Genomic DNA, 24,793 nt, shown 5'->3' with positions numbered 1-24,793 from the left:
TCCAGTAGTTAGGAGCACATACTGCTCTTGTGGAGGACCCAGAATGGATTCCCAGAGCCCTTGTTCAGTGGCTCAACTGCCTGTAACTGCAGCTCCAGGGTATCTGCTCACCACGTCTGGCCTTGTAGGGCACTGCACTCTCATGCGCATAAACAGACATATAATTAATTCTGAAAAAATCTCCACCCTCATGAAGCTTACATGGTGGGGGGGGGGAGGAAGAAAGGTGAGAGGAACTAACAGTGGGGGGCGAGGGTTGCTGCAGTTCTAGACAGACCCCTGCAATTTGATGGATTTGGTAGTTATCACCGTCTTCAGAATGTGGGCTCCCCTAGGAAAGCATTGTCCCTCAGGGCCGGGTATCTGGCAGGCGCAATAAGTAATGAATGAGTGGGTAACTGATAAATGGTTCTAGACACGGCCCTTGCTTCATGAAGGCTTCATGAAACTTCCGTTCCAGCAGGGGGTGGTACAGCAGATAATAAATAGATGGAGCTGCAGTCGGAGACAAGCACCCTCAAGGAAATGAAGCTCGGCCACAAGGAACGCTGGGAAGGGGGTCCCGCTTTAGATGACACGTTCCAAGAGGCCTTTGCTGAGGAAGGGGCATAATGCCGCATGGTCTGAGGCCTCAAGTATGAGGGGCCAGCCTCAAGCAGAACGATAGGAAGGAACAGTTTTCAGCCAGAGGAGCTAGCCTGTGCAAAGATAGGCTGGAGGGTCTAAGGAACTTAGGGAGGCTGGAACGGAACAGTGGGGAGGAGAGGCGGATGCAGCTGGAGAAGATGCCAGGGTCTGCAGACCATACAGGAAGCTAAATAAGGAGGAAGTTTCAGGTTAAACCCTAGGAAGTGATAAGCCACTGATGCGATAAGGGCTTGAGTTCTGATTTCTTATTATTTTTATTTCCCCAACAACTAGAGATGGGGACATTGAAAGCATGTATTTAAGAACATATCCTGCCGTCTGTGTATGTGAACCCTTCCTGTTCCCTGTGTCTTTCCCCAGCTGGCTCACACTGAGACTCTGCCCTGAGGCTAGAAAGGGAAGAACTGAGTGTTCCTGGGCTCCTTAGCTCTGCTCTTATAACTGCTGCTGACTCAAGGCAGAGACAGGGAAGACACAATGCTGGCTTAGACCAGAGCATTAAACTGAGCGTCCCAAGGAGGGAAAGTGAGGGCAAGATAGAAATACATGCTGAAACAGAAGACTATCCAGCAACCAGGTTGCAGGGAGAATAGAACTGAATTTTTTTTTTTTTTTTTGTAATCTCAAAAGTGTGTAAACTGACCCAGAAAACCCAAGGTCACACAGTCAGTCCATGAAGGGACCAGGACTTGAACTTGATAGAGTCCCCATTCCCTTGCTCCTTGGTCAAGGGACAGCACTGGAAGCTTTGGTGAATGGAAAGTGCCCGGGTAGCAACAGGTGGACAGATGAAGAGAACATGCCCCTTTGCTTTTAAAAGGGGTCATAAATTTCAAAAATCCTTGAGGGATGGAGAAAGGCCCTGGCTTGGAGTGACTGCCCCAAATCTAAGGAGAAGGCTAGGGTGCCACAGTCCACGCCAGGTCAAGAAGAAATTCAATTACCTACAACTCATGGAATATTTATGATGCCTATCCTGCGCCAGGCCCATACTGAGTGCTGGTGTCGTGGAGATGAGCTAACCAAGGCCCCAGACTTAGCTGAGCCGGGAAGTGGGCATATAAATAACTATGAGATCGTATCCTAAAGGCCATAACGTTAGCCCAGAGAAAATACAAAGGCATTAGGCTTGACAAATAAAACAGTATCTGAACCTGGAATTCCCCTGTCAGTTTAGACAGGAAAATTCATTTCAGGAAGTAGCAACCCGAATAAAAACATAAAACAAAGGGACTGAAGAGATGGCTCAAAGGTTAAGAGCACTGGCTGCTCTCCAGAGGTCCTGAGTTCAATGCCCAGCAACCACATGTAATGAGATCTGGTGTCATCTTCCGGCCTGCAAGCAGAACACTGTATACATAATAAATAAATAAATCTTTTTTAAAAAAAAACATAAAACAAGGAAGAACTAGCCAAAGTTGGGGGTGGGGGTCAGGTGTAGCTGGGTCACAGGCTATGTACAATATAAGAGAAGAAGATAACGTAGGAAAGACGGGGTGGGCACAAAGTACATATTGTCTTGAATGCAAAGTTAAGACTTCCATCAGTGGTTCTCAGACTGTGCCCTGGATGAACCCAGATGGCCTAGAGCAAAAGTGCAGATTTATAGGGATGTCTGGGGAGATGTAGTCCAGCCTCCAGGACTTCTTGCTTCTGTTTCTCCAGCTAGTTGGCTACCCAAGGACTGGGGTGGGTTTGGGGGGGGGGGTAATAAAAATATCTCAATGTCACCTAGAGGGTTCTGCTGCAGAGGGACCTTATGAACTTCTTTCTTAGACTCTTTTAACTTAAACTGTTTATCTATATTTTTCCTCAGGGCGCTCTCTCTCTCTCTCTCTCTCTCTCTCTCTCTCTTTCTCTCTCTCTCTGTATGTTTTACTTTACTGCTTCTTCCAGTGTCTGGGGCTGCCTGGTTTCTGGCTTTTGGCCTTTGGCCCTGGGCAAGCCCTTCTCTTTCTCCTTTCTTATCTTCTCCTTTTTTCTTCTTTCCTGAGCCTAGATTCCTCCTCCTACTTATTCACTCTGCCCATCAGCCCCACCTATCTTTTCTCTGATTAGCTATTGGCTGTTCATCTCTTTATTAACCCAATCAGCTGCCTTACTCAGGCAAGGGGAAACAAAGGTAACTCATTTTTACATAATTAAACAAACGCAGCACAAACAAACGTAACACATCTTTACACAGTTACTCTTCCACAACAGAAACAAATGTAACACATCTTGACCTAGTTAAAGTAATATTCCACAACAACTTCACCTAATTTCCATACACCCAGATTTGGAGTCAAAGGACTAACTCCAACAGCTCCTCCCTCCAAAGTCCCAGCCTGCCTCCATCACAGAGCACTCCTTTCCTTCAAACTGCAATAGTACACACTTGCATGCACATGAAGGTTCAACCAGAGGTTTATTTATGCTTATGTGTCTCCACCAGAGACCCTGCATCTTTACAGGTCTCATTTGATCAAGCTAGGAAAAGAACAGGGCTAGGATTTGAGCGTGGTATTACTGCTTCCTGGTTAGCTGGGGCAGAGAAGTAACTTTTAAAACCCCCATGTTCTGGTGGCGCACGCCTATAATTCCAGCACTCAGCAGGCAGAGGCAGGAAGATTTCCGAGTTTAAGGCCAGCCTGGTCTACAGAGAAAGTTCCAGGACAACCAGAACTACACAGAGAAATCGTGTCTCCAAAAAAATAAAATAAAATAAAACAATATAACAACGATGATGACCATGATGTGGTGGTGGCGGCGATAAAGTCTGGTGTTGTTCTGGGGAATTGGAGATGAGAGGAAGTGATACTTTAAAGGACGTGGTGATAGCTCAACAGATGGTGGGAAGGGGAAACTGAGGACAAAATGTAAATGACTTCCCCCAAATGAAACACCACACTGCGAGCAGCATTCGCAACATTAGGTCAGTCCCAGACTCTATTCGCTGGGAATGCTGCTTTGGTTGGCTCTGAATTCTTCTCCAGGTTCCTGATTTTCCTACGCCACTCCACCCCACTCCCCCACGTCAAGCCCGGAGCCGTTTTTCCAACCAACGCAGATACTGGGCAAGAGAGCCGAGTGGCGCCTCTTTAAAGGGGAGGGGGCGTGGCCACGAGCGGAGCGGAGTGGGGCGGGGCTCAGGCTTGAGGTCGCGGGCGGATGACGTGACCCGGCGCGCCGGCTTCTGACAGCGCTGGTAGCGGCATGTTGGTCAGCGGGCGGCTGACAGGGGCGCGAGCCCGGGCACCTCTGCTTGCGGGTCTCCTCGAGACTTGGCTCCGCCGCAGACGGACCGCGTCCTCCTACTCCGCTTCCTCTGAGCCGTCCAAGGTGCGGGCGCTGATCTATGGCAACCACGGGGATCCGGCCAAGGTCATCCAGTAAGAGTCGGCGCCGACGCCGGGCGGGGAGCTGGGGGGTCCCTGGAGGGTTTTAAGGCGGGCGGCAGACCGCGAGGAGAGGACAGGGTTCAAGGAAGCGGACGCCGCCGTCCTACAGACGCCGAAGCCCAAGGCGCGCTCGCTAACTCGACTCCGGTGCTTCCTGGCGGCGGAAGACCCGCGAAGCACAGGTGCAAGATCGAAGGGCGACGCTCGTTGATCGATGTTGATCGAGGATTGTGGCAGGCACTCCTTTGTCTAGGGGGATGCTTTCGATGGCTTGTCAAGGCAACGCTCGTCGGGGGGTGGTTATTGGATGTGTTCCCATTGTGCAGATGAGAAAATCGAGGCATACGAAAGTTAAAACCACTTGCCCAGAGTCACCCAGCCAGTGAGAATCGGAATTTGAACATATGGTCTCCTTAAGTTCTACTCCTTTGTTGATTTATATTTCAGAGGAAGAGATCAGAGTAATTTTACATCTATTTGGATCGTCGGTTTTGAGTTAAACAGGCAATAGGTTATTGTTTCGGTTTCACAGAGCTCGCAGGACTTGTCCAAAGTGATACAGTTACTTAGTGATTGGAATAGGGACTGGAATTCACCTCTGGCCCCTTATGTGGGTTTCCTTCCACCACACCACTTATGTATCTTGTCGTAGTTACAAGTTGTTTAAACCCGGCTTGTTGGCGCACACCTTTAATCCCAGCATTCTGGAGGTAAAGGCAGGCGGGCAGATTTCTGTGAGTTCAAGGCCAGCTTCGTCCGTCTATACAGTGAGTTCCAGGATAGCCAGAACTATAGAGACCCTGTCTCAAAACAAACAAACAAACAAAAACGAGTTGTTTCATAATCCCAGCATGCTGAGGGAAGAGGGTTGTGAGTTTGAGACCAGCATGGGCTCTTTAATGAGCCTTTGTCTCAAAACACACAGAGAGAGCAAAATACATTTAAAAAAAAATTGAAAGACCCAAATACAATTTAGGGGCTGTATATGATGGTGCGTGTCTGTAGCCCCAGCACTGGCTAAGGCAGGAAGATGGTGAATTTGAGGCCAGTGTGGACTACATATTGAAACCTTGCCTCAAAAAACAAAAGACAAAAATTTGGTGTTTGCCAACATGCATCTTCTTAATATTGTTTTCTCTCTCCTTCTTTAGGTCTCCCCGTCTAGTCCTGGCTAGCCTGGAACTGGCCAAGTAGACTTGGCTGACCTGGAATTTATAGTAATTCTCTTAACTGCCCACTGCCACCCAAATGCTGGAGTTAAAAGTGTGCAACGCCAAGTCCCATTAAAAAAAAAAAAAGTCTGGCCTCTAACTGCCAGTGCCAGGATTACAGATGCGTTTGTTCTCCACTGCTCCTGCTCCTTTTCCTTTCTCTCCCAGTTCAGACAAGGTGTCCCTGTGTTTCCTGGAACTTGTTCTCTTGCCTCAGCTCCTCAAGGAGTTGAAATTACTGGTTGATCGTTCTTTGAAATTGCTCTAAAGGTGGGTGTGGCCAGTACACGACCTTGAGTTTCTCAGCAGCTCCTCTCTGCCTGTCAAAGCACCTAGACTGTACTTACACCATCACAGCTGTATGTTTGCTGTGAACCAAGGAGTTAAGAGGGCACCGCAGGGGAGTCTCATTCTTAGCTGATTAGTGCTGTGTGCTGTGTTTGTGAAGTGGCCCAGAAAACTAAGTGAACTTGCTAAACACACAACTAAGCCAAGTGAGGGCAAAGAGCTGCCTCCAAGAACCCTAATTTCCACATTGGGGCTTTCACTTTCGCCCTGCTCCAAGCAGCCTTCACAGCTCTTTAGACTGACAAGTTACATGTAGATTTATTTGTTGGTAATCCGTATGTAAAAATTATGAATTACGATCCAACAGAATTCTCAGAGAGGGTATTATAGACATAGAAGCTGAGAGGTGGATTGACTAGTCTAAGATCAAACATTTTATATCTGAGTTGAGCAGTACACGTGCACGCACGCATGTGCGTAGATCAGAGGACAACTCTCAGGAGTCAGTTCTCTTCCATCTTTTGGGATCTGGTGTGAACTCCGGTCCTCATCGTATTCGCAGCTTGCTCCTCTGCCAGCTGAACCATCACACCAGCCCCCTGGTTGTATTTTGCTGAGAGGCAATGAATCATGTCAGGGAAGACATTTCCCTGAAGACTTTGCTGCGGTGAGCTGATAAGCCTTTGTGAGCAGGCCTTCATTTCAGAAATGGCCTCAAAAGGAGAGCGGTGTGCTGCTGCTCCCAAAGGCTTGTCATTTGTGTCTCTCTCATAGGCCTGCGTGAAACAGCTGCTCCTGTCACGTTGGCTGAACCTGAAGCTCATTTCATTAAGAGGCACACCTTTTATTGAGTTCTCCCAACGCGATGAGGAAGGCTCGAGTGGCTGACCAGCTGTGTGCCGTGGCCTCCTGATTGGTTTCCTGTTAGAGAATCAGAGAAGGTGGAACAGCCCTGTCTGTCGGCAGATAGAAATAAAAGCTGCTTCTGTCTTCTGTGTAGACCCCTAGTCGTGTCCCCAAGCTCAGAACATGACACTTGTACCAGGCATTCCCTTCAACCTGGGCATCACAGCTCAGTCACCTGTGCTACACTTGGAAACGATTTCCAGGCTCCACCTCTGAAGCGCATAGTGGATCTGGGGTGTCTGTTGTTTAAGCTCGCAGGCCTCCAGGTGACTGATGTCCAGCCAGTGTTGGAAAGCAATGCCTGTGGATAGACGGCCAGGCAGTAGGCTTTGTCCCCTGTCTGGAATGGTCTTCCCTTCTGACCCAGATTCGGGCAACTTTGTTTGTGTGTGGGCTGAGGTCCGTGACCAAAATTTCCTTTGTAGTTCTGTATGCAGTTTACAGTAATCACAACCTCAGAAGAATCAAGTGTTCTCACATCCCAGTGACAGGGCGTCTCTGGATCTTGTGATGAGTAGGGTCATGAGACTACCCAAAATCCAAACAACAGTTCCCAGACAGGTGTGTTTTGTACTGTGGGCCAGTCTAGGAGCTGGGGAGACACTAGGGAAAGGTATGAAGTCGGAATGCAGGATTTTACAGTAGTCTGCAAATTTCAGAGGTGGTCAGAGCCTGTTCTCTGTGCAGAGTTCTAGAAGGTTCTGGAAGCCATGATGTCCTTTACCCCTCCCCCCATCCTTCTCCCCTCCTACTCTAGGGAGAATCCCCTCAGATCTTCGCTTTTCTCTTAAGTGCTGGTGTGGAAGTAACTAATTTCTTGTATACCCACGAAGTAGCAAGTGTCGAGCTAAGTTCTCTGTGAAGACTGTGGTATTCAAATGGGACCGAGGTGACTGTAGCTCAGTGTAGTGTCCTTGCCTAGCATGCACAAGGCCCTGAGTTCAGTCCTAGGCATCACAAATCAGCATCATCCAGTTTTGTTCGGTCTTCCCTGTTTAACAGAGAAGGAAATTGAATCTCAAGATTGAAAGGCTCTTGCCCAAAGGACAACTAGAGTGTTCCTGCTTAAAAGTTCTTCATGGGGATGGAAGCCCCCACAGTGGAGACAAAGACTGAAAGAAGCAGTTACAGTCATCTGAAAGGGTTTTCCAGGATGGAATGGAGTGTAAAATTAGGATCATGATTGTTTAGAAGAGAAAGTGAAATTATAGGTCATTCAGTGGCCCTGAATTTTCTGTTCTGCCCTGGGATGAGGGAGGTACCAGTTTCTGCCCTCTTCTTTCCTGTGCCTGCACCCAGCTTGTGTGGTCACCCACAACTGTAATCTCAGCACTCAAATCTGGTAGCAGAAACATCAGGAATTTGAAGCCGGTCTTGGCTACAGAGTGAGTTTGAAACTAGGCTGGGCAACATGAGATGCAGTCTCAAAACACCAAAAGAAACACCTAGCACCCAAAGTGGTTTCTCACCTGCCGACTGCAGGATAAACCCACACGGGGAAACCTTTGCTTTCTATACCCTTTCTGATTTAAACCAGATGGAATTTAGGGGGCCCGGGTTAGGTTGGTAAGGCATTCTCATTATAGGGTGCTCTTTATTCTGAATCTTTGTACACTTGAGGTCGGTGTTTAAACTAAAACTCTGTGGGTAACTTGGTTTTTAAACTGGAATTTAGTATTTTCTAAATTGATGTTTGGTGCTCTGTTGAGAACTTTTTCATGTCAAAGATGAAGGAAATTGACATAGTGTTCATTGATACAGGAAACTAGCCAGCATTGGTTCTTTGAGGGGCAGGTAGATGCTGGGCCCTGAAGATTCAGAGACAAGTGATTTATACCTTTGTCCCCAGAAAACCCCAGTCTAGTCCAGCAGTTGGGCCACCATACCCCAGTGGGGTAAATGCTATGATATGTTCAGAATGTAATATGTACCCAGAAGAGGGATGCCTAGTTCCTTCTCTTGCCCTTGGGCAGTCAGACTAGCAAGAAGTCAAAGCCATATGAGAGAGAGGACTGTCTTGAGCAAAAGAGGCTTCAGGTGCAGAAGCCCTGAATGCCTCAGTACCTACTGATGCCTGGGAGGGATCCATATGTAACTGACCCTGGGGGGATTACACTGAGGTCACGGGATTCACACTATACTATGGAGTTCATGCCATGTCCCACGGTCCCGGTTTCCTCCTGTTGCCTCAGAGGTGAAATGTGGCAGACAAACGAATCCCACAGTGGGTTAGATGTTATCCCTCCATCCTGAGCCTCTGAGAGATGCTGTCACTCAGTGCAGCTCCAGGTCACATTCCTATCTGTCCTATTAAATGCTTCCTGGCCTTTTCCACTCGGGGTGAGTTCAGATGGGCTCTTGTTTTAGAAGCAGATGAACAGATGACAGAATCATACTAGTTTGAGATGTTTTGTTGGGACCACAGGCAACAGCAATACAAGAGCAGTGGTCCACATTCCAGTCCTTTGAAGAAATCACTCGGCCAAGACCAGCAGTGGTGATATGCTTACTCTCCCTGCAGCTTCTATGCCAATAACAGACATTCACAGCTCTCCCTTCTGTGTACCTACATCTACCGGCCTTTATAGCCCATCTCCCCAAGAGCACTCTTTCCTACCAAGGCAGGATGGGGCCTTGTGTTAAGTAGCCTTCTGTCACAACGCATGCGCAAAATTGCTTAGAAAACTACATTTTGGAGGTATGGTCAACGAGTAGTGCCATTGCTTCTGAATAGGGACATGCACCAAAACCATGTTCCTTAGCATGAGCCAGAGAGGAAAGGACTAGGTACCTGAAGACCTACCCCAGGGTTCCACCTCTTACCCACAGTGCCCTGGCCACCAAACCTCTAACACAGGGACATTTCTGGTCTGAACTATAGCAGATCCCTCTCAGCACAGCCCTGCAGCCATAGAAACAGAGGAATAACTCTTCATTGTTCCAGTCATCCTCTGCTCCTGGAAAGTCAAGCAGCCACTGGACTACCTGCTCCAGCTGCTTGGGCTGCTGAGGCCAGGAATTAAAGGTTAGGCTGGGCAACACAGTGAGACCTACACACACAAAAAGTCAGGGTAGTGGAAACTGTGCTTGACAGACCTGAGTCCCAAGTGAAAGGTGGGCAGGATTACCTTGAGTCAGAAAAGCCAAAAGAGGCCCGACAAAGCTGATGAGTGACAGAGAGCTTTGGTCCCTAAGAGTCCAGCATTCCTTTAGATCTCCACCAGCTAAGGCCACTCATATTCCCTGCTAGGGGTCGCAAACCAGAAGCTGAGGCACCATCTCCCTCCCACTTGTGACATGTGTCCAAGCACCCCAGGCACTTCTCTAAGGCACAGAAGGTGGCTTGTTGATCATGAGACCACATGTAGACTTGAGGAAGGCCACACGAGGTGTCAGTTACCTTTCCCAGTGCTGTGTGAAGACACACATTCCTAGCTCATGTGCTGAGCAGATGGGGAAGTCTCTAGTCGGTGACACGCTCTCTCAACTGGGTCTGTCTGAAATTATTTGCAGTGATGGAGTGAAAGATGAAAGATAAGAACAAATGGTAGCTAATTAAACATGGAAGGCAGGGAGGAGTGCTCAGCATTGCTGGCTGGTGTCTACCTTACCCAGCAGATAGAACTGAGCCAGTCCCAGGGGACTGGGCTCTTTTTTCCTGTCTCAAAAGGCTCTTTCTTCTGCCTGCTTTTGTTTCCCTTGTACTTCATATGGTATCACAGGTGTACAGCCTCAGCCTCAAAGGAGCCATTGTGACCTTATCCAGCCTGGGATCTGTCAGTTGAGACAGTGGCAGCCCTCGGAGTTGCCTGGCGCCGCTGTCAGACTCACAGGGGAAAGATATGAACAGTAATGGGGCAGTGACTTGCAATCTAGCCAGGTTATGTTTGGGTGCCTCACTTGAGCTCAGCCACACAGCCGTCGTTTCCTTTGGTGAACTTAAAAAGCCGGAATCAGGACAAGAATTGCTATCATTGCACTGGAGGGCCAGCTCCTGGAATTCAGGCCCAGCCCTGTATTCCTTCTTGTCTCAGCAACTGTATCCTTGAGGACGCCATTAGAGCCGACTGCAGGAACAGCCATGTCTGTGGTATTGATGGCATTCCGTGGGGGCAGGCTGGGGCTGGTCTCCCTGATGAGATGCAGCTGGACCAACAAAGCTTACCCCAGGCGGGTAGCATTCCACCACCACCACTGGTGTGTGCAGTTTCTACTTCCTAGACTCAATTTCTGCTCTGCCTGTCCCTACCCACCTTTCTGCCCTCCTCTGTGGATCTCAGCTGGACTTCCCAGGAGCCAAAAGGAACCAGGAACAGTTTGTAGTCCAATGTCCTGTCTGCTATCTGAAGTAGGCTGGTCTGTGAAAGTCATGTTTCAGTCAGGGTATCTGGACCAAGCCACCTGGGTTTCTCTACTGCAGGACTTCTTGGAGCCTGGCTCTTAGAGGATTAGCAGGCAGTGTTTCCCAGATGTATGATGTCCTGAATCCCAGGGAAAGCTAATGTCTCCTAGGAGAACCCTCCAACATGAGTGCTCAGCCTGGGCTTGGAGTCTGGCTTAAGAACAGGCTTGCTCCTCTTCTTCTTCTTCTTCTTCTTCTTCTTCTTCTTCTTCTTCTTCTTTCTCTCCTCCTCCTCCTCCTCCTCTTCCTTCTCCTCCTCCTTCTTCTCCGTCTTCTCCGTCTTCTTCTTCTTTGCCAGTTAACTTAGTTTCTCAGCTTCTTCTCTTTTTGAACATCAGCATGATGATGCCTGAAGCATAAGCACTGGAAAGACTAAGCAGCCTGTAGATGCAAACTGACAGGCTTGGGGAGACTCAGCTGTCCTTTGTTGTCTGACCTAGTGGCCGGAGTTGAGTTATAATCTCTAGATTCCTCCCACACAGTGGGCTGGCAGCTCTTTATGCTGGATGCCTGTTACGTCTAGCCAGAGCATCATCTATTGTCCATCCTGCAGGTTACCTGCATCAGACTTCAAAGACAACGCCTCTGTGTCCACTGTGAGCTCCCTCATCCTTCCTCACCATTTGCTCAGCCAGGAATCCAGACTGTCTGGGAACCATCACAGACTTTTCTCTCCCTTGACTTCCTAGGTGACTGGCATGCACACACACACACACACACACACACACACACACATTATGTGTATTGAAGTGTGGGTGTCAGATCCCTGAAACTGGAGTTACAGACAGCTGTCAACTGCCATGTGGGTGCTGGGAATTGAGCCGGGTCCTCTGGAAGAAAATTCAGTATTCTTAACTGCTGAGCCATCTCTCCAGCTTGGGTGACTGGCACTTTTATGCCACATTCTCTCACTAGAGATGACAGTTTGGTCCTAGATACTTGTTAATCACTAAGGAGAAATTTAAGCCCTCCCCTCCCATCTCTCCCTCCCTCCATCCATGTGATAAGTCCTGGTCTTTAGGTCTGAAGGAGCACAACCCAAACTCCCTTCCACAATTGCAGGAAGCTCTGCAATCTGACTCTGTGAGGGAAAACCAGCTTTCCACTGTCTATTCCCCTGCTGTGAATATTCTTGCCACTTGCTGCAGGAGCACCTGACCACAGGGGATACTCAACCTCTGAGGGTGTAGATAACTCAGGATTCTGAACTCTGGAGGATATCAGACCCCAAGAACTCCAGAAAAGGGATTTTGAACCTATGTCTTCATCAATTAAAAACTCTGATGGAAAAACTTCATAAACTCAAACACATTAACCTCCCATGAGATGATCTTAAGGGGCATAGTCACCCTGCTGTGGGACAGAAGGGCTAAGAAAGTGACCGTTGCCAGCACCAGGAAGAGGTTCAGAAGAAATCTTAGGAGGGATATAGTTTGAGCTGGGTCTTGAAGGCTGAGTTGAATTTTTATTTAACGGTGAAGCTGTAGAAATGAAATTCTTGGCTGAGGGAAGAGCGTGTAGAAAATGTGCAGAGAAAAGAAAAGCTGTGTCTAAGCAGCTTGAGCTCCCAAGCTTTGTCATCCTACAGGAAAGGTCTGATTATCTGTCAGAGTGTGGGAGAAGCAATAGGATAACACAAAGAGGCAGCTAGTCCAAAAACCGATTTGCTCAGGGCTGGAATTTTCTTTGGGCTGTAGACCTAATGTATAGTCCCAGAGAAGTATCTCTGATGGCCTCCCTGTGAGGTCTACTGGGGAGGCTGTGCCAGTGCCAACCTCCTGTGCCAGTGCCAACCTCCTGTGCCAGTGCCAACCTCCTGTGCCAGTGCCAACCTCCTGTGCCAGTGCCAACCTCCCTTCCTCCCCCTCAGGCTGCTGCAGCCAGAGTCAACCTCCGGGCCAGGTCAGGCTAGAGCTCATTTCACTGCCTGCTGCTTGGTTTGGAGTCCAGTGCTTACCAGGTGGCCTCTGTTAACATCTGAGTGCCAGGTTCAGATCAGATCAACCACCTCCCACTGTCAGCAGCCCTGAGCAAGTTATTTACCTCTTCTGTGCCTTTGTTCCTCAGCTATAAAAGCAGAACAATAGTCTGCAGCTATTGAAATGGGCTGGAAGCTGGCCTATAAAGCACTTGGCAGGGAGCCTGGCTGGTGAACACTCAGTAAGTAGCGGTTATTATTGTAGGGAGGACCCCTCCCTCCTCCAGCTATGTACACACACATGAAATCCTCGGTACTACCTTCCTTTTGCAAAGCCTTTTCTTCTGGCCCTGGCCTCCCACTCTTCCTAGTGAACAATTTTCTGTGAGAATTTATTAGTTTATTTTCTTAGCTCATTCTTTTTTTTTTTTTTTTTTTTTTTTGAGACAAGGTTTCTCTGTGTAGCCCTGGCTATCTTGGAACTCTCTCTGTAGACCAGGCTGGCCTCAAACTCACAGAGATCCACCTTCCTCTGCCTCTGAAGTGCTGGGATTAAAGGCATGTGCCACCACCGACAGATAGTTCTTAATCATGGTGAAACCTCGTTTTTCTTTATGGGATCATGACAGTCTAGAGGTTCCTAGCTTGTGTTCCCTAGATTCTCAGAGATTCTTGTAGGCTGTCAGGATCCCCAAACTCAGTTCTGGCTGTTGGGGTACAGACATATAAATCAGTGTCAGCTTGAAGTCACCAGTTTACACTTCATCATCTCAAGGACCTGTGCTCCCCTAGACATGGGCTGTTAACCGTCCCCCAGAAGCCTTCCATCTTAAAGCTCTCCACACAGAGCCCAGTGGAGAGAAGAGCTCAGGAGAACCTGCCTGTGGTCACTCTTAGTATAAACATCACGTGGAAAGTCACACTTTTAGCCCAAGATCATGCTTTGGGTCTAATTAAGAAGGTGAGAATTCTATAGGAGGGGTGGATTACCTCGGCTTAGTGTGGGGATACTGTGGCACCATGCTGGGAGCCTCTGACTGGGAGTTCTCTATGGTTCTGCTAAGGGAAAATGAGGAAAACGATTCCTTTGTAGATACATTTGGGCAGAGAAGCATCGCAGGCCTGAAACATTAAGTTTCAGGAAAGAAAAGGAGTTGGCAGTCACCGAAATGTCATGGAGATTCACGGTGTAGTGCAGTGATCAGCACTGTCTCGTCAGCAGCTATACTGACTAGTTATGTGTCAAGTTGGCACGAACTGTAGCTGTCTGAGAGGAGATAACCTCAATTGAGAGACTGCATCAATAAACTCAGGCTATCGACAGGCAGGCCTATAGAGCATTTTCTTAATTAGTGACCAGTGTGGGAGGGCCCAGCACATTATGGGTGGTTCTGGGTGCTGTAAGAAAGCAAGCTGAGGACTGGAGAGATGGCTCAGTGGTTAAGACTACTTACTCTTTCAGAGGATTCCCAGCGCCCACATGGCAGCTCACAACCATCTGTAATTCCAGTTCCAGGGGATCCGATACCCTCTCAAAGACACACAGGCAGGAGAGACACCAATGCACATTAAAAATAAAAAATAAATAAACTGTAAATACGTAAGATTTAAAAAGGAAAAAAAGGAAGAGAGGAAGAAAGCTGAGCAAGCCAGTAAGCACCCCTCCATGGGTCTGCAGAGATAATGGCTCTGCAGCTCAGAGTGCAGACTTCACTCTCAAAGGACCCAGCTTTGCTTCCGGCCACCACAGTAAGCAGCACACATACATGCACATTAAACATTTTAGAATAAGGCCAGATGGTAGTGGCATATACCATTAATCCCAGCACATGGGAGACAGGGAGGGGTGGGTCTGTGTGAGTTTGAGGCCAGCCTGGTCTGTAGAGCAAGTTCCAGGACAGCTGGGGCTACACAGAGAAACTGCATCTTGAAAAAAGCAAAACAAAATTTTGGAATAAAAACCACTTCTGTGTTTTGACACAAGGTCTCACTATGTAGCCCAGACTGGCCTTGAACTCACCATTCTGTTGCCTCAGCCTCCCAAGTGCTGGAATAGGGGTATACCATCATACCCATCCAAAACACTTATAACAAAAGTTCCTTCAAAGGCCCCTGGCAAGTCTTTTTTACATATGTGGGGTCCCCACATGTGTGTTTGTATATGTGTGTGGGTGAGCTAACCCATGCAGGCATGTGTAGAAGCCAGTGGCTGACATTGGGGTATCTTCCTCAGTTGTTTCTTCCTCTTTGAGACAAGGCCTCCCACTGAACTTGGCACTCACATTTTCCCTAGACTGACCGGACGGTGAGCCCCGGGACCTGCCTTTCTCTGCTTTGCCTCCAGGGCTGCACACCTACCTTTTCTGTGAGAGCTGAAGTCGGGCCCTCTTGGGAGCTGTGGGAGGGGTGTCGCTCAAACCTTCATCACAAAGCCCAGCACAGAGAAGAAATTTTCTCGTGGTGCCCAGCCACCCTGTGGCAGAGCTTGGCACCGTGGTCTCCACCCCAGCATCCTTTCCAGGACCCCAGCCTAGAAGGGCCATCTCCCTGGGGTGCGAGTGCAGCAGCAGAGACACTTCATCATCGCCTCACTTTCTGCACTAAGGGAAATGTCCTCTCTGCCACCAACACATGGGCAGAGGCCAGGTCTGACCTGGAGTGCCCTCACCAGGTGATGCTGGTTCACACATCAGCAGGGGCTGTATTAAAGTGAGTGCAGGGCATTCTCAGAACCAAGCAGCTTCAGGGGACCCGAAGGCCCCGCCGGCAACGGCTCACTAACATTTCTGTCTCTAACTGAGCCATGGTGCTAAAAGGCCAGCAAGAATTATCCATTGCAGTCATTGTGAGCCCACACTCTGTGCTGGTCCTCGAAGCATCTCTTCTCCATCAGAGCCAGGTTCCTGGGCACACATGGCAACTGAGATGTGTTGCTGACCTACTTTGGGGAGACAGTTTGAACCGAAGACACTTAGTCTTGGCTGGTAACAATATCTTTCTGTGGCTTTGTGCTTAGACTGAAAAACCTGGAGCTTACTGCTGTGGAAGGATCTGACGTCCACGTGAGGATGCTGGCAGCCCCTGTCAATCCATCTGACATAAATATGATCCAAGGTAACCTTGGTCTCTGGAGCTTATGTTAATTGGCTCTGCTGCCTCCTTTCCACTCCTCCTCAGGTAGGGTATGAAATTCTCAGGATTAGCAGTGGCTGTCCATTAGAGGGGCTGTCTGCATACAGTATCGGCCCTCTAGCCAACCTCCAAATATGAGGCTCTGTGAGTTGGGAGGATTGCAGTTGTGGTAAACCTACCTCTCTGAAGAGCCTGTGACAGTCTGGATTCCTTTCTTTCTTGTGCTTACCCTGATGATAACTGTACTACAGAGTATTAGCTTACCCTGGTGATAACTGTGTAGCACAGAGTATTAGCTTACCCTGGTGATAACTGTGTACCACAGAGTATTAGCTTACCCTGGTGATAACTGTACCACAGAATATTAGCTTACCCTGGTGATAACTGTGTACCACAGAGTATTAGCTTACCCTGGTGATAACTGTACTACAGAGTATTAGCTTACCCTAGTGATAACTGTACCACAGAGTATTAACTTTCCCCAGTGATAACTGTACTACAGAGTATTAGCTCCCCACAAAGACAGGAAAGCAGAAGGCCAGAGCTTAGTTAGGTGGACAGGTGGTGAGTGCAGGGCCCTGGTGGACTCAGATGTGAATAACCCCAAAGTCTAGGCCCTCACACCATAAACACTTCTAGAAGGAAGTTTGTTTGGGCATACAGTTCCAGAGGGTTAGCATCTGTGACAGCAGGACACAGGAGCAGGCATGAACAGGAAGCAGCTGAGGGCTCACATCCTGAACCCAGAACATAAAGCAAGCACTAAGTATGGCACATGGCTTTGAAGGCTGAATCCCACCCTCAGTGACACTTCAACAAATCCAGACCTCCCCAAAAGGGTGCCGCCAGCTCAGGACCAAGTGTTCAAATATGCAAGTCAATAGATAACACTTTTAGTCAGATCACATGTACCCTCTGGCTTCTTCTCTCCCAGGGAACTATGGCCTCCTTCCCAAGCTGCCTGCTGTTGGAGGGAATGAAGGCGTCGGACAGGTGGTAGCAGTGGGCAGCAGTGTGTCTCGACTGAAGCCGGGAGATTGGGTGATCCCAGCAAGTGCTGGTTTAGGTGAGTGTCCCCTGGCGTGAGCCGCCATTTCATTCTTCCAGATCCTAGCTCATCTACTCTGGAGACGTACACCCACTAGCTTGGTGTAACTAGGCAGTGAAGGATTCATTGTTAAGTTCATAGGCCTGCCTCCAATAGAATGGAGTTGAGCCAAGAGAGCAGAATCCTGTTTGCTGTGCCCTGGCGGGACATACCCGCATGTCCATCTTCTTGGCTCCATGTTGATTGGAGCTATGAGGATCTGATTCGCGAGTCTGGGCTGTAAGGTGTGATGGTGCAGATTACAAATATGGCTGCCCCTGCCTTCAGGAGCACCAACAGAGGGAGTACCCCAACAGAGGGAGTACCCCAAGGGCTGCTCTGCATGCATGTGTGTGAGACAGACATGCTCCTGAGCAAGATTCGAGCAAGGCTGTGTAAGAAAGTCTGTAAGAACAGGTTGTTGGTGGAGAAGTTGTGCAGAGATGGGCCAAAAGGCCCTTCCTATGGAAAAAGCAAGCTGAGCAGACATCAGGGTGAGTTTGGGAAATGGAAATTCCAGTGTAGCCCCAGCTGAGGATTTGCCTGGGGGAGAGGTTACATAATGAGAAGGTTCCAGAGGTGGAGTGGGGCCCTGAAGAGCCAAGCTGAGGACAGCGTCTCATTTATGTATGGAAAAGTGTCGTTAGAGCGCTCTGCTTTTCAGCCCTTATGTTTTCAAGGCACGTCCATTATCCAAATGGATCTTCATGGGAGCCAAAAAGGCAGTGCTCCCCAAGGTGGGCGAGGGGGCCTAAGGTTAGGAATGAAATGGAGACCAGAGGAGAGGGTAAGAGAGCTTTAGTAAAGTGGAGGTGGGAAGAGAGGGACAGCACACCAGACAAACTAAGAATCGGCACCTCTCGGCTTTGTCTCTTGAGCCCTTTATTAAGGTCCATGTGAGAACTGTTTTCTGCCCAGGATGAAATGAGCTTGGGACATGAAAATAGCTTAATTTCCTTAGGCAAGCTGAAGAAATAATTAACCCACATTTTGTTTCTGTAGACTTTCTTTTTCTTTTTTTTTTCTTTTTTTCCTGAGACAGGGTAGACCAAGCTGGCCTCAGATTGAATCCACCTGCCTCTAGCTCCCAAGTATTGAGATTAAAGGTGTATGCCACCACATCCTGCCTTTTAAAAGATTTTTAAAGTTTTATTTAGTATGCGTGGGTATTTCACCAGCATATATTTGTATGCCAAAAGCATGCAATGTCCTTGGAGGCCAGAAGAGGGCATCTGATTCCCTGGAACTGGAGTTAAAAAGGGTTGTGAGCCATCATGTGTGTGCTGGGAATTGAACCTAGGTCATCTTGAAGACTTTCAACCACGAAGCTGTCTTTCCAGCCCTTGTTTCTGTTGGCTTTTAACTTTAGGGTGGTGAAAGGCTGTTCTGTGTGGCCCCCAAGAGTACATGTTTGAGATAGCAGCTAGCTAACTGAACTGACTATCTCAGGCTTACCATTTATCTTTTTTTTTCTCTCTAGTTTTTGGCCAGGAAGGGACACCTAACTCTACACACTGTCATTAATTTACCCTTTAGCTTTGGGGCCAGTTTGAGGCCCCGATCTTCTTTGTTCGTTCATTTTTACAAAATAATGACAAGCTGTTAAGGATTACATATAGAAATGTTAGTGTTTGAATCTTGGGTTGACCTATTTTAGTTTACTCCCCTGATTCCCTAACACCTTGCCCAGTAGAATAGCAGACAATATCTACTCAGACAAGCGTACAAGGAGCTAAAGCTTGGGGAGCAAAATTTGCACAGACTCAAACACAAACAGAGAGAGTGCCCAGTGGAGTCTTGTCTTGCGTGTTTCCCACTATGCTCTATCAGGACTCTTTGGGCTATGACTTACTAAGCCTAACTTAAACTTGCTTTATTATTTTACATTGCTGTGCATGTAACTTTCACGAGCACTCAGACACTGCCAGCTTTTCTCTTTCCTCCAAGCGTTGCTCAAAATCTTCTACCCTCGATGCCCTTGTTCCATAGAGGGTAGCCTGGGGTTGTGTGTACAGGGGTTCCTTCCTTACTACCTTGCCTCATCCTGACTCAGGAACCTGGCGGACTGAGGCCGTGTTCAGTGAGGAAACGCTGATCGGAATCCCTAAGGATATCCCTCTCCAGAGCGCTGCTACCCTAGGTGTCAACCCTTGCACAGCCTACAGGATGTTGGTGGACTTTGAACAGCTGCAGCCAGGTAGGCACCTACAAGTTGAAGAAACAAGCACCCGGGTTTTCCCATTGGAGTGCAACACAAATCCTGGCCCAAAAGACTTGGGAACTCGCTGGCACATGTGGTGGAGGGGGGGTTCCTAGGGGCAGTGACAAGTTCTAACCTGAGTAAATCTTATGCTTTAAGTTTAACATGTTCAATGGGTTCCTAGAAAACACTCGAGGACACACTGAGAAGTGCTGGTCACATTCCCCGGAGCTGGGGCTGGAATTCTGTCACCCAGCAAAAATGTGTTGAGCTGTGCTAAGCTTTGGGGACACAAAGCCAGGGGAGACAGACAGTGTCACTGTTTTCAATAAAATGCTGAACTTGGTGTTAATAATTCTGCTCAACACTTCACAGCCTGGCCCTCGCATGAGCACCTCATCTTCAGAACAATGCAGAAGGTCCGGTTGGGCATTAAGAACTCAAGCCCCAGGCAAACAAGCAGGGGCTGGACCCAGGCATCACCTCCATCACATCACTGCTCACCCGTAAGATGGAGAGTGAAGGGGTGCCCGAGACTCGCGGGTCACCACAGTGTGATGTTTAGGCTTCCTTTCACCAGTGAGGGAACAAGTAAGCAGCCAGAAGTGTCATTCAAGTTCCTCTGAAAGCAAAAACCAAGCAGACCTTGGGGCAAACTGTTTGGGAAGTCGTCCCTAGAAGCAGGAGCGGGGGAAATGGGACAACAAGACAGGACAGAGGCAGAGCCCATTAAGACCACTTACTGCTGTCATCCCTATAATCCCCTAAGGGTCCTCATAAGATACACCGCAGAATTAACCCCCAAAAGACAGAAGACGGGCCAGTTTGGTTTTGTTGCTTTGAGGGGTTTTGTTTCCAGTTCTAGAATAGAATCTGGGGCCTGGAACATGCCAAGCAGACCTTCTGCCACTCCTCTATGCCCCCAGCCAGCCCTACCTTCCCCATGTGTGAAGGCCCTCTCTGCATATCTGTGAGCCAAGCAGGGCTGTAGAAATCACCTACCATTCTTCTCTCATGCCAGTAAGGAACCGAGGCCAAGAGCTATTGGACTATGAAAAAACTAGATAGCCACCAACCAAGGCCCTCAGCCATGACAAGGGGAGTCTTGGGTGCCTGTGGTGGAGAGAGCCAGGTGTGGTGAGAGACTTGAGCATCCTAATAAAGCAGACACTGGGTGCCTCATCTCATGTTCTAGTCTGAGGTCACTCCTGATTAGGACAGCCCTGTGCTTGACAGCCAAGCATTCTGATGCTACCCACTTTAAGTGCCTGCAGGCCACATTTCCACCCTGCTGCCTCAGGGCTGATGGAGCCAAACAAATTCATGACCTGACCAAAGTAAGCACAAATGTCACACTGCTCACTAGAACATTTGCATAAATGAACACAGATAGTGGAAAGCAGCGTTTGGCAGGCCGGCGCTTGCTCCAGTGTCTCTGTGGTTCTGCACTTCTGTTCTCTGATGAAACAGACCAGTGCTGCTGGCAGCCTACACGGTTGAGAACGCACTAGCAAGAGACAGGCTGAAGCCTTGGCCAAGGCAAATGGGCATGCTTGACCCAGGAGTCTGCCACCAGCTTTAGCCCATTCTACACTGACTCTTGCTGACTTTCAAAACCAGATAGCAGATAGTGTTTCCCAGTCAGCAGAGCATCTTCCTGCTCACTTGGCTTCAGTCATAGATGAACTTGGCTTCAGTCATAGGCACTCTCAGGCCTCCTGTTGTCTAAGGAAGACAAACTGAAGTTTGAAGAGGACGAGATGTGGCCTGTCTCATTTTGTTACAGTCAGTAGTGAAGGAGCTTCCTTGTGTTCCAGAGCCCATACTGCCTAGTGCAGCACACTGCCTCTTGAAGCACAATTAAAAAAAAACTCAGAGAGATTGGGGTTCAACCTGGAGGTCAGAAAAGCAAAGCAGCCAGCCACTGGCTCTACCTCTACCTCAGTCTGAAATGGCGATCCTGCCTCCAGGAATCTCAGAATGAGACTGTGTGTGAGAGCTGTCTCCTCCCATTTTATAATCCTCTCTAGTTAAAGACATGCACCACTACTGCCTGGTTTCTATGGCAAGCTAGTGTGGCTACTGGGATTGAAGGTGTGTGTCATTGCTGCCTGGTCTGTAAGGCAGCGTGGCTGTTTTACTTTCCTGATCCCCAGGCTGTAGGGATAAGTCCCGCCCCTTAAGGGGCGTGTTCGCCTCGGGCTAATGTCTGCCTATAAATTTGGCGAGCAAGCTCCGAGCTTGTCGCTTCTGGCTTCTGCTTTCCTGGTCTCCGCGGGAACGGTGGTTCTGTAAGTCTATTTCTACATTAAAGCTATATATATATTTTTACACTCTGTCTGCATTCATTTACGCCGTTACATTTTGGCGTCCAACGTCGGGCTATTTTGCCCCCGACTCAAGCGGGTAGCCCGCTAGCTAACACAGCACCCTTCCCGGTGCTGTTTTTCAGTTCGTGACTCCGGCCCCAGTGCCGAGTCCGAGACACACTCAGCGACACAGGCCCATTCTGCCTGCCTTGCTAAGTTTTGCAGCGGAACCCCACTGCCTGAATTAGCAGAAGCTCAAGTACTTGCGGTTTTGCAACAAAAGCTGCCACAGCGTCAGATTTGGTCTGTTACAAAGTGACTTGGCCGGTTGTGGTGGCCCACGCCGGTAGGATTTGCTGAAGGAGGCAGAGGCAGGAGGATCACAAGTTTGAGGCCGGCCAGGCAGTGGTAGAGCACGCCTTTAATCCCAGCACTTGGGAAGCAGAGGCAGGCAGATCTCTGTGAGTTTGAGGCCTGCCAGGCCTTGGTGGTGCACGCCTTCAATTCCAGCACTTGGGAGGCAGAGACAGGCGGATCTCTGTGAGTTCAAGGCCAGCCTGGTCTACAAGAGCTAGTTCTAGGACAGGCTCCAAAAACACAGAGACCACCACTGGCAGGAACCGATCATTGCAGGTAAAAAAATTTTCTTTTATAAATAAAATGTCTGAACACATTACTGTTCAAGAATTTAATGATTTTTTTAATTGTACCATGTGGGAGATTTTACAAGAGGTGTCTATCACCCCACATATATGGATCCTTCTGGGATTCGTAGTTTTCATTGGCACCAAATGGTTTGATAATAGAAATATGATAAAGTCTTTACGAGACGAATCCAGGATTCTTAAGGTAGAGATTGAACGCTTAAAAACAATTGAGAATGATAACAATCTTCTCAAGAATCAGTTTGAAGTTCTCCAGGCTGATAACAATCTTCTCAAGAATCAGGTTGAAGTTCTCCAGACTGATAACAATCTTTTTGAGAATCGGTTTGAAGTTCTCCAGGCTGATAACAATCTTCTCAAGAATCAGGTTGAAGTTCTTCAGGCTGATGTTAAGGAGAAATCCATTACTATGGAAGAGGGAACAGCTGATCTGGACCATAAGATTCAGTCCCTTTCTGTAGGAAATGAAACATTAACTGAGAGAATCAAAACTGCTGAATGTGACAATCGGATTTTGTCTAAAGCTTATGACAGATTGACGGAAAGATTGTCAATACAAGAAGGCACGGTTTATGCCATAAAAATTATGTCCAAAGATGAGATGTTATCTCTAACGGACAAACTTCATATTTTAGAATCCTCAATGAAGGCTTTGGAACATAATTCTGGACAGGAGATTCAGACATTGCAGAAAGCAATGGTGAATAGAATTGAAAAGATTGAGGAATTTCTAAATTCTGATGAGGAAGAGCAAAGGGTAGAAAGGAAAATTTTAACTACATCTGTGGGTAAGTCTCTCCGGGACAATTTCCACAAAGCTCTACCTACAGCTCTACCTGCCTTTCCAGTAATAACAACAGAGAAGGTGATTGGTTCCAAAAACCCTAGGGTCATCAAGGAGGATACATGGGAACCTGTGCGTATGAATGATCTCAAGGAAATAAAACAGGCTGTCATGACTTTTGGGATGCAAGCCTCTTTTGTTAAGGAGATGCTAAGATCTTGGGCCACGACAAGCAGAGCAACCCCCTCAGACTGGCTCCAGCTGAGCTCTGCGGTACTGGAGAGTGGACCGCAATTGAAATGGAAATGCTTATTCAGGCAAGAGGCTAGACTCTTAGAACAGCAGGAAAAAGCGAAGGGAATTGACATTTCCCTAGATCAAATTCTAGGTGAAGGGCTCTTTTCTGATCCTCAGGAACAAGCTAATTTGGATGAAAACACACTCTCCATGTGTACTACAGCAGCCTTAAGGGCTTGGGACAGGGTACAAGACCCAGGACAGAGAATGGAATCATTTGTCAGAGTTAAACAGGGTCAGAGAGAACCCTTTAGTGACTTTTTACAAAGATTAACTAAGGCTGTACAAATAGGAATATCTGACCCAGAAGCAAGACGTATAATGATTGAGTCTTTGGCTTATGAAAATGCAAATGTGGAATGCAAAAGGATTTTGGGTACTTTAAAGCTCAGATCAGCACCGTTGGAAGAATGGGTCTTGCATACACTCAATGTTGATACATTTGATTATGGCACTGAAGCATGGGTAGAAGAAGCAATTTCCAATGGTAAAAGGAGACACCAGAATACCAAATGTTTTAATTGTGGAAAAATGGGTCATATTAAAAGGAATTGTAGACAACGGATTTTCAGAAATAATAATAATAATAATAATAATGCATCTTTCAGAAATAATAATAATAATGCATCTTCTAGAAATAACAGAAATAGGAGGACTCAGCCTTCAGGTTTATGTAGAAGATGTGGAAAGGGCAGACATTGGACGAATGAATGCAGGTCTACAAGAGATAGACAAGGCAACCTGATACAGCCGGGAAACGTGAGAGGGGGGGCCTCACAGGCCCCCATGGCAAACATGGTTCAGTCATATCCAGTTTCTGCAGAGAACGTGCCTCATCAGGACAATTAGGAAGCCCCATGCCTACTGTTACAAGCAATAATGATCAGAAAGATAAGTTACGTGTGTTTTGGCAAACTTCTATAAATGATCAAAGACCTAAACTGAGAGTGTGTGTAAATGGCATTTTTATTACTGGCCTGCTGGACACAGGTGCTGATGTAAGTATCATTACCCCAGAATCTTGGCATCCGTATTGGCCTCTTCAGAATGTAAATGTTCAGCTCCTGGGAATTGGAACCCTATCTCGAATAAGGCAGAGCACGAGATGGGTTGAATGTATAGGGCCAGAGGGACAAATAGGAAAATTAAAGCCATATGTAGCCAATATCGCAATGAATTTATGGGGTCGTGACCTATTACAACAATGGAATACTGAAATTAACATTCCTGCTAAATCTAGAGCCTATATTTCTGAGAATAATATTAAAAGATATTACAAACGGAGAAAACCGGCCATTCGGGCTGTACAAGAACAAGCAATTGATGTCCCTTCAGAGATACCAACAGCCTTGCCTCTAAAATGGTTGACTGAGAAACCAATATGGACAAAGCAATGGCCTTTAGCTGAGGAAAAGTTACAGGCTTTAGAACAGCTGGTACAAGAACAATTAGATGCTGGACATATAGAAGAGTCTACCAGCCCTTGGAATTCTCCTGTATTTGTGGTTAAGAAAAAATCAGGTAAATGGAGAATGGTGACAGATCTCAGGGCCATCAACAAGGTTA

The 24,793-nt window shown here is 47.7% G+C and overlaps 1 protein-coding gene across 3 annotated transcripts in view; it reads left to right on the top strand.

The window, feature by feature from the left end:
- Window positions 1–3,809: 3,809 nt before the first annotated feature.
- Window positions 3,810–24,793, top strand: part of Mecr (mitochondrial trans-2-enoyl-CoA reductase) — a 35,450-nt gene continuing 14,466 nt past the window's right edge. The window contains exons 1-4 of one of the 3 annotated variants that reach the window (XM_041652920.1): window positions 3,810–4,019; window positions 15,770–15,867; window positions 16,820–16,951; window positions 19,026–19,169. In XM_041652920.1, coding sequence (XP_041508854.1) covers window positions 3,844–4,019; window positions 15,770–15,867; window positions 16,820–16,951; window positions 19,026–19,169 — 550 coding nt within the window. In that variant the 5' untranslated portion in view covers window positions 3,810–3,843. The remainder of the gene's footprint in view (window positions 4,020–15,769; window positions 15,868–16,819; window positions 16,952–19,025; window positions 19,170–24,793) is intronic. The other 2 variants (XM_041652922.1, XM_041652921.1) reach the window with 2 other exon arrangements.

Source organism: Microtus oregoni, unplaced genomic scaffold, assembly GCF_018167655.1.
Source record: "Microtus oregoni isolate MIOR12 unplaced genomic scaffold, Mior012 000005F_ref0000423, whole genome shotgun sequence".
Taxonomy (NCBI): domain Eukaryota; kingdom Metazoa; phylum Chordata; class Mammalia; order Rodentia; family Cricetidae; genus Microtus; species Microtus oregoni.
The sequence above is the reverse complement of the archived record's forward strand: the minus strand, read 5'-3'. Positions and strand labels throughout refer to the sequence as shown.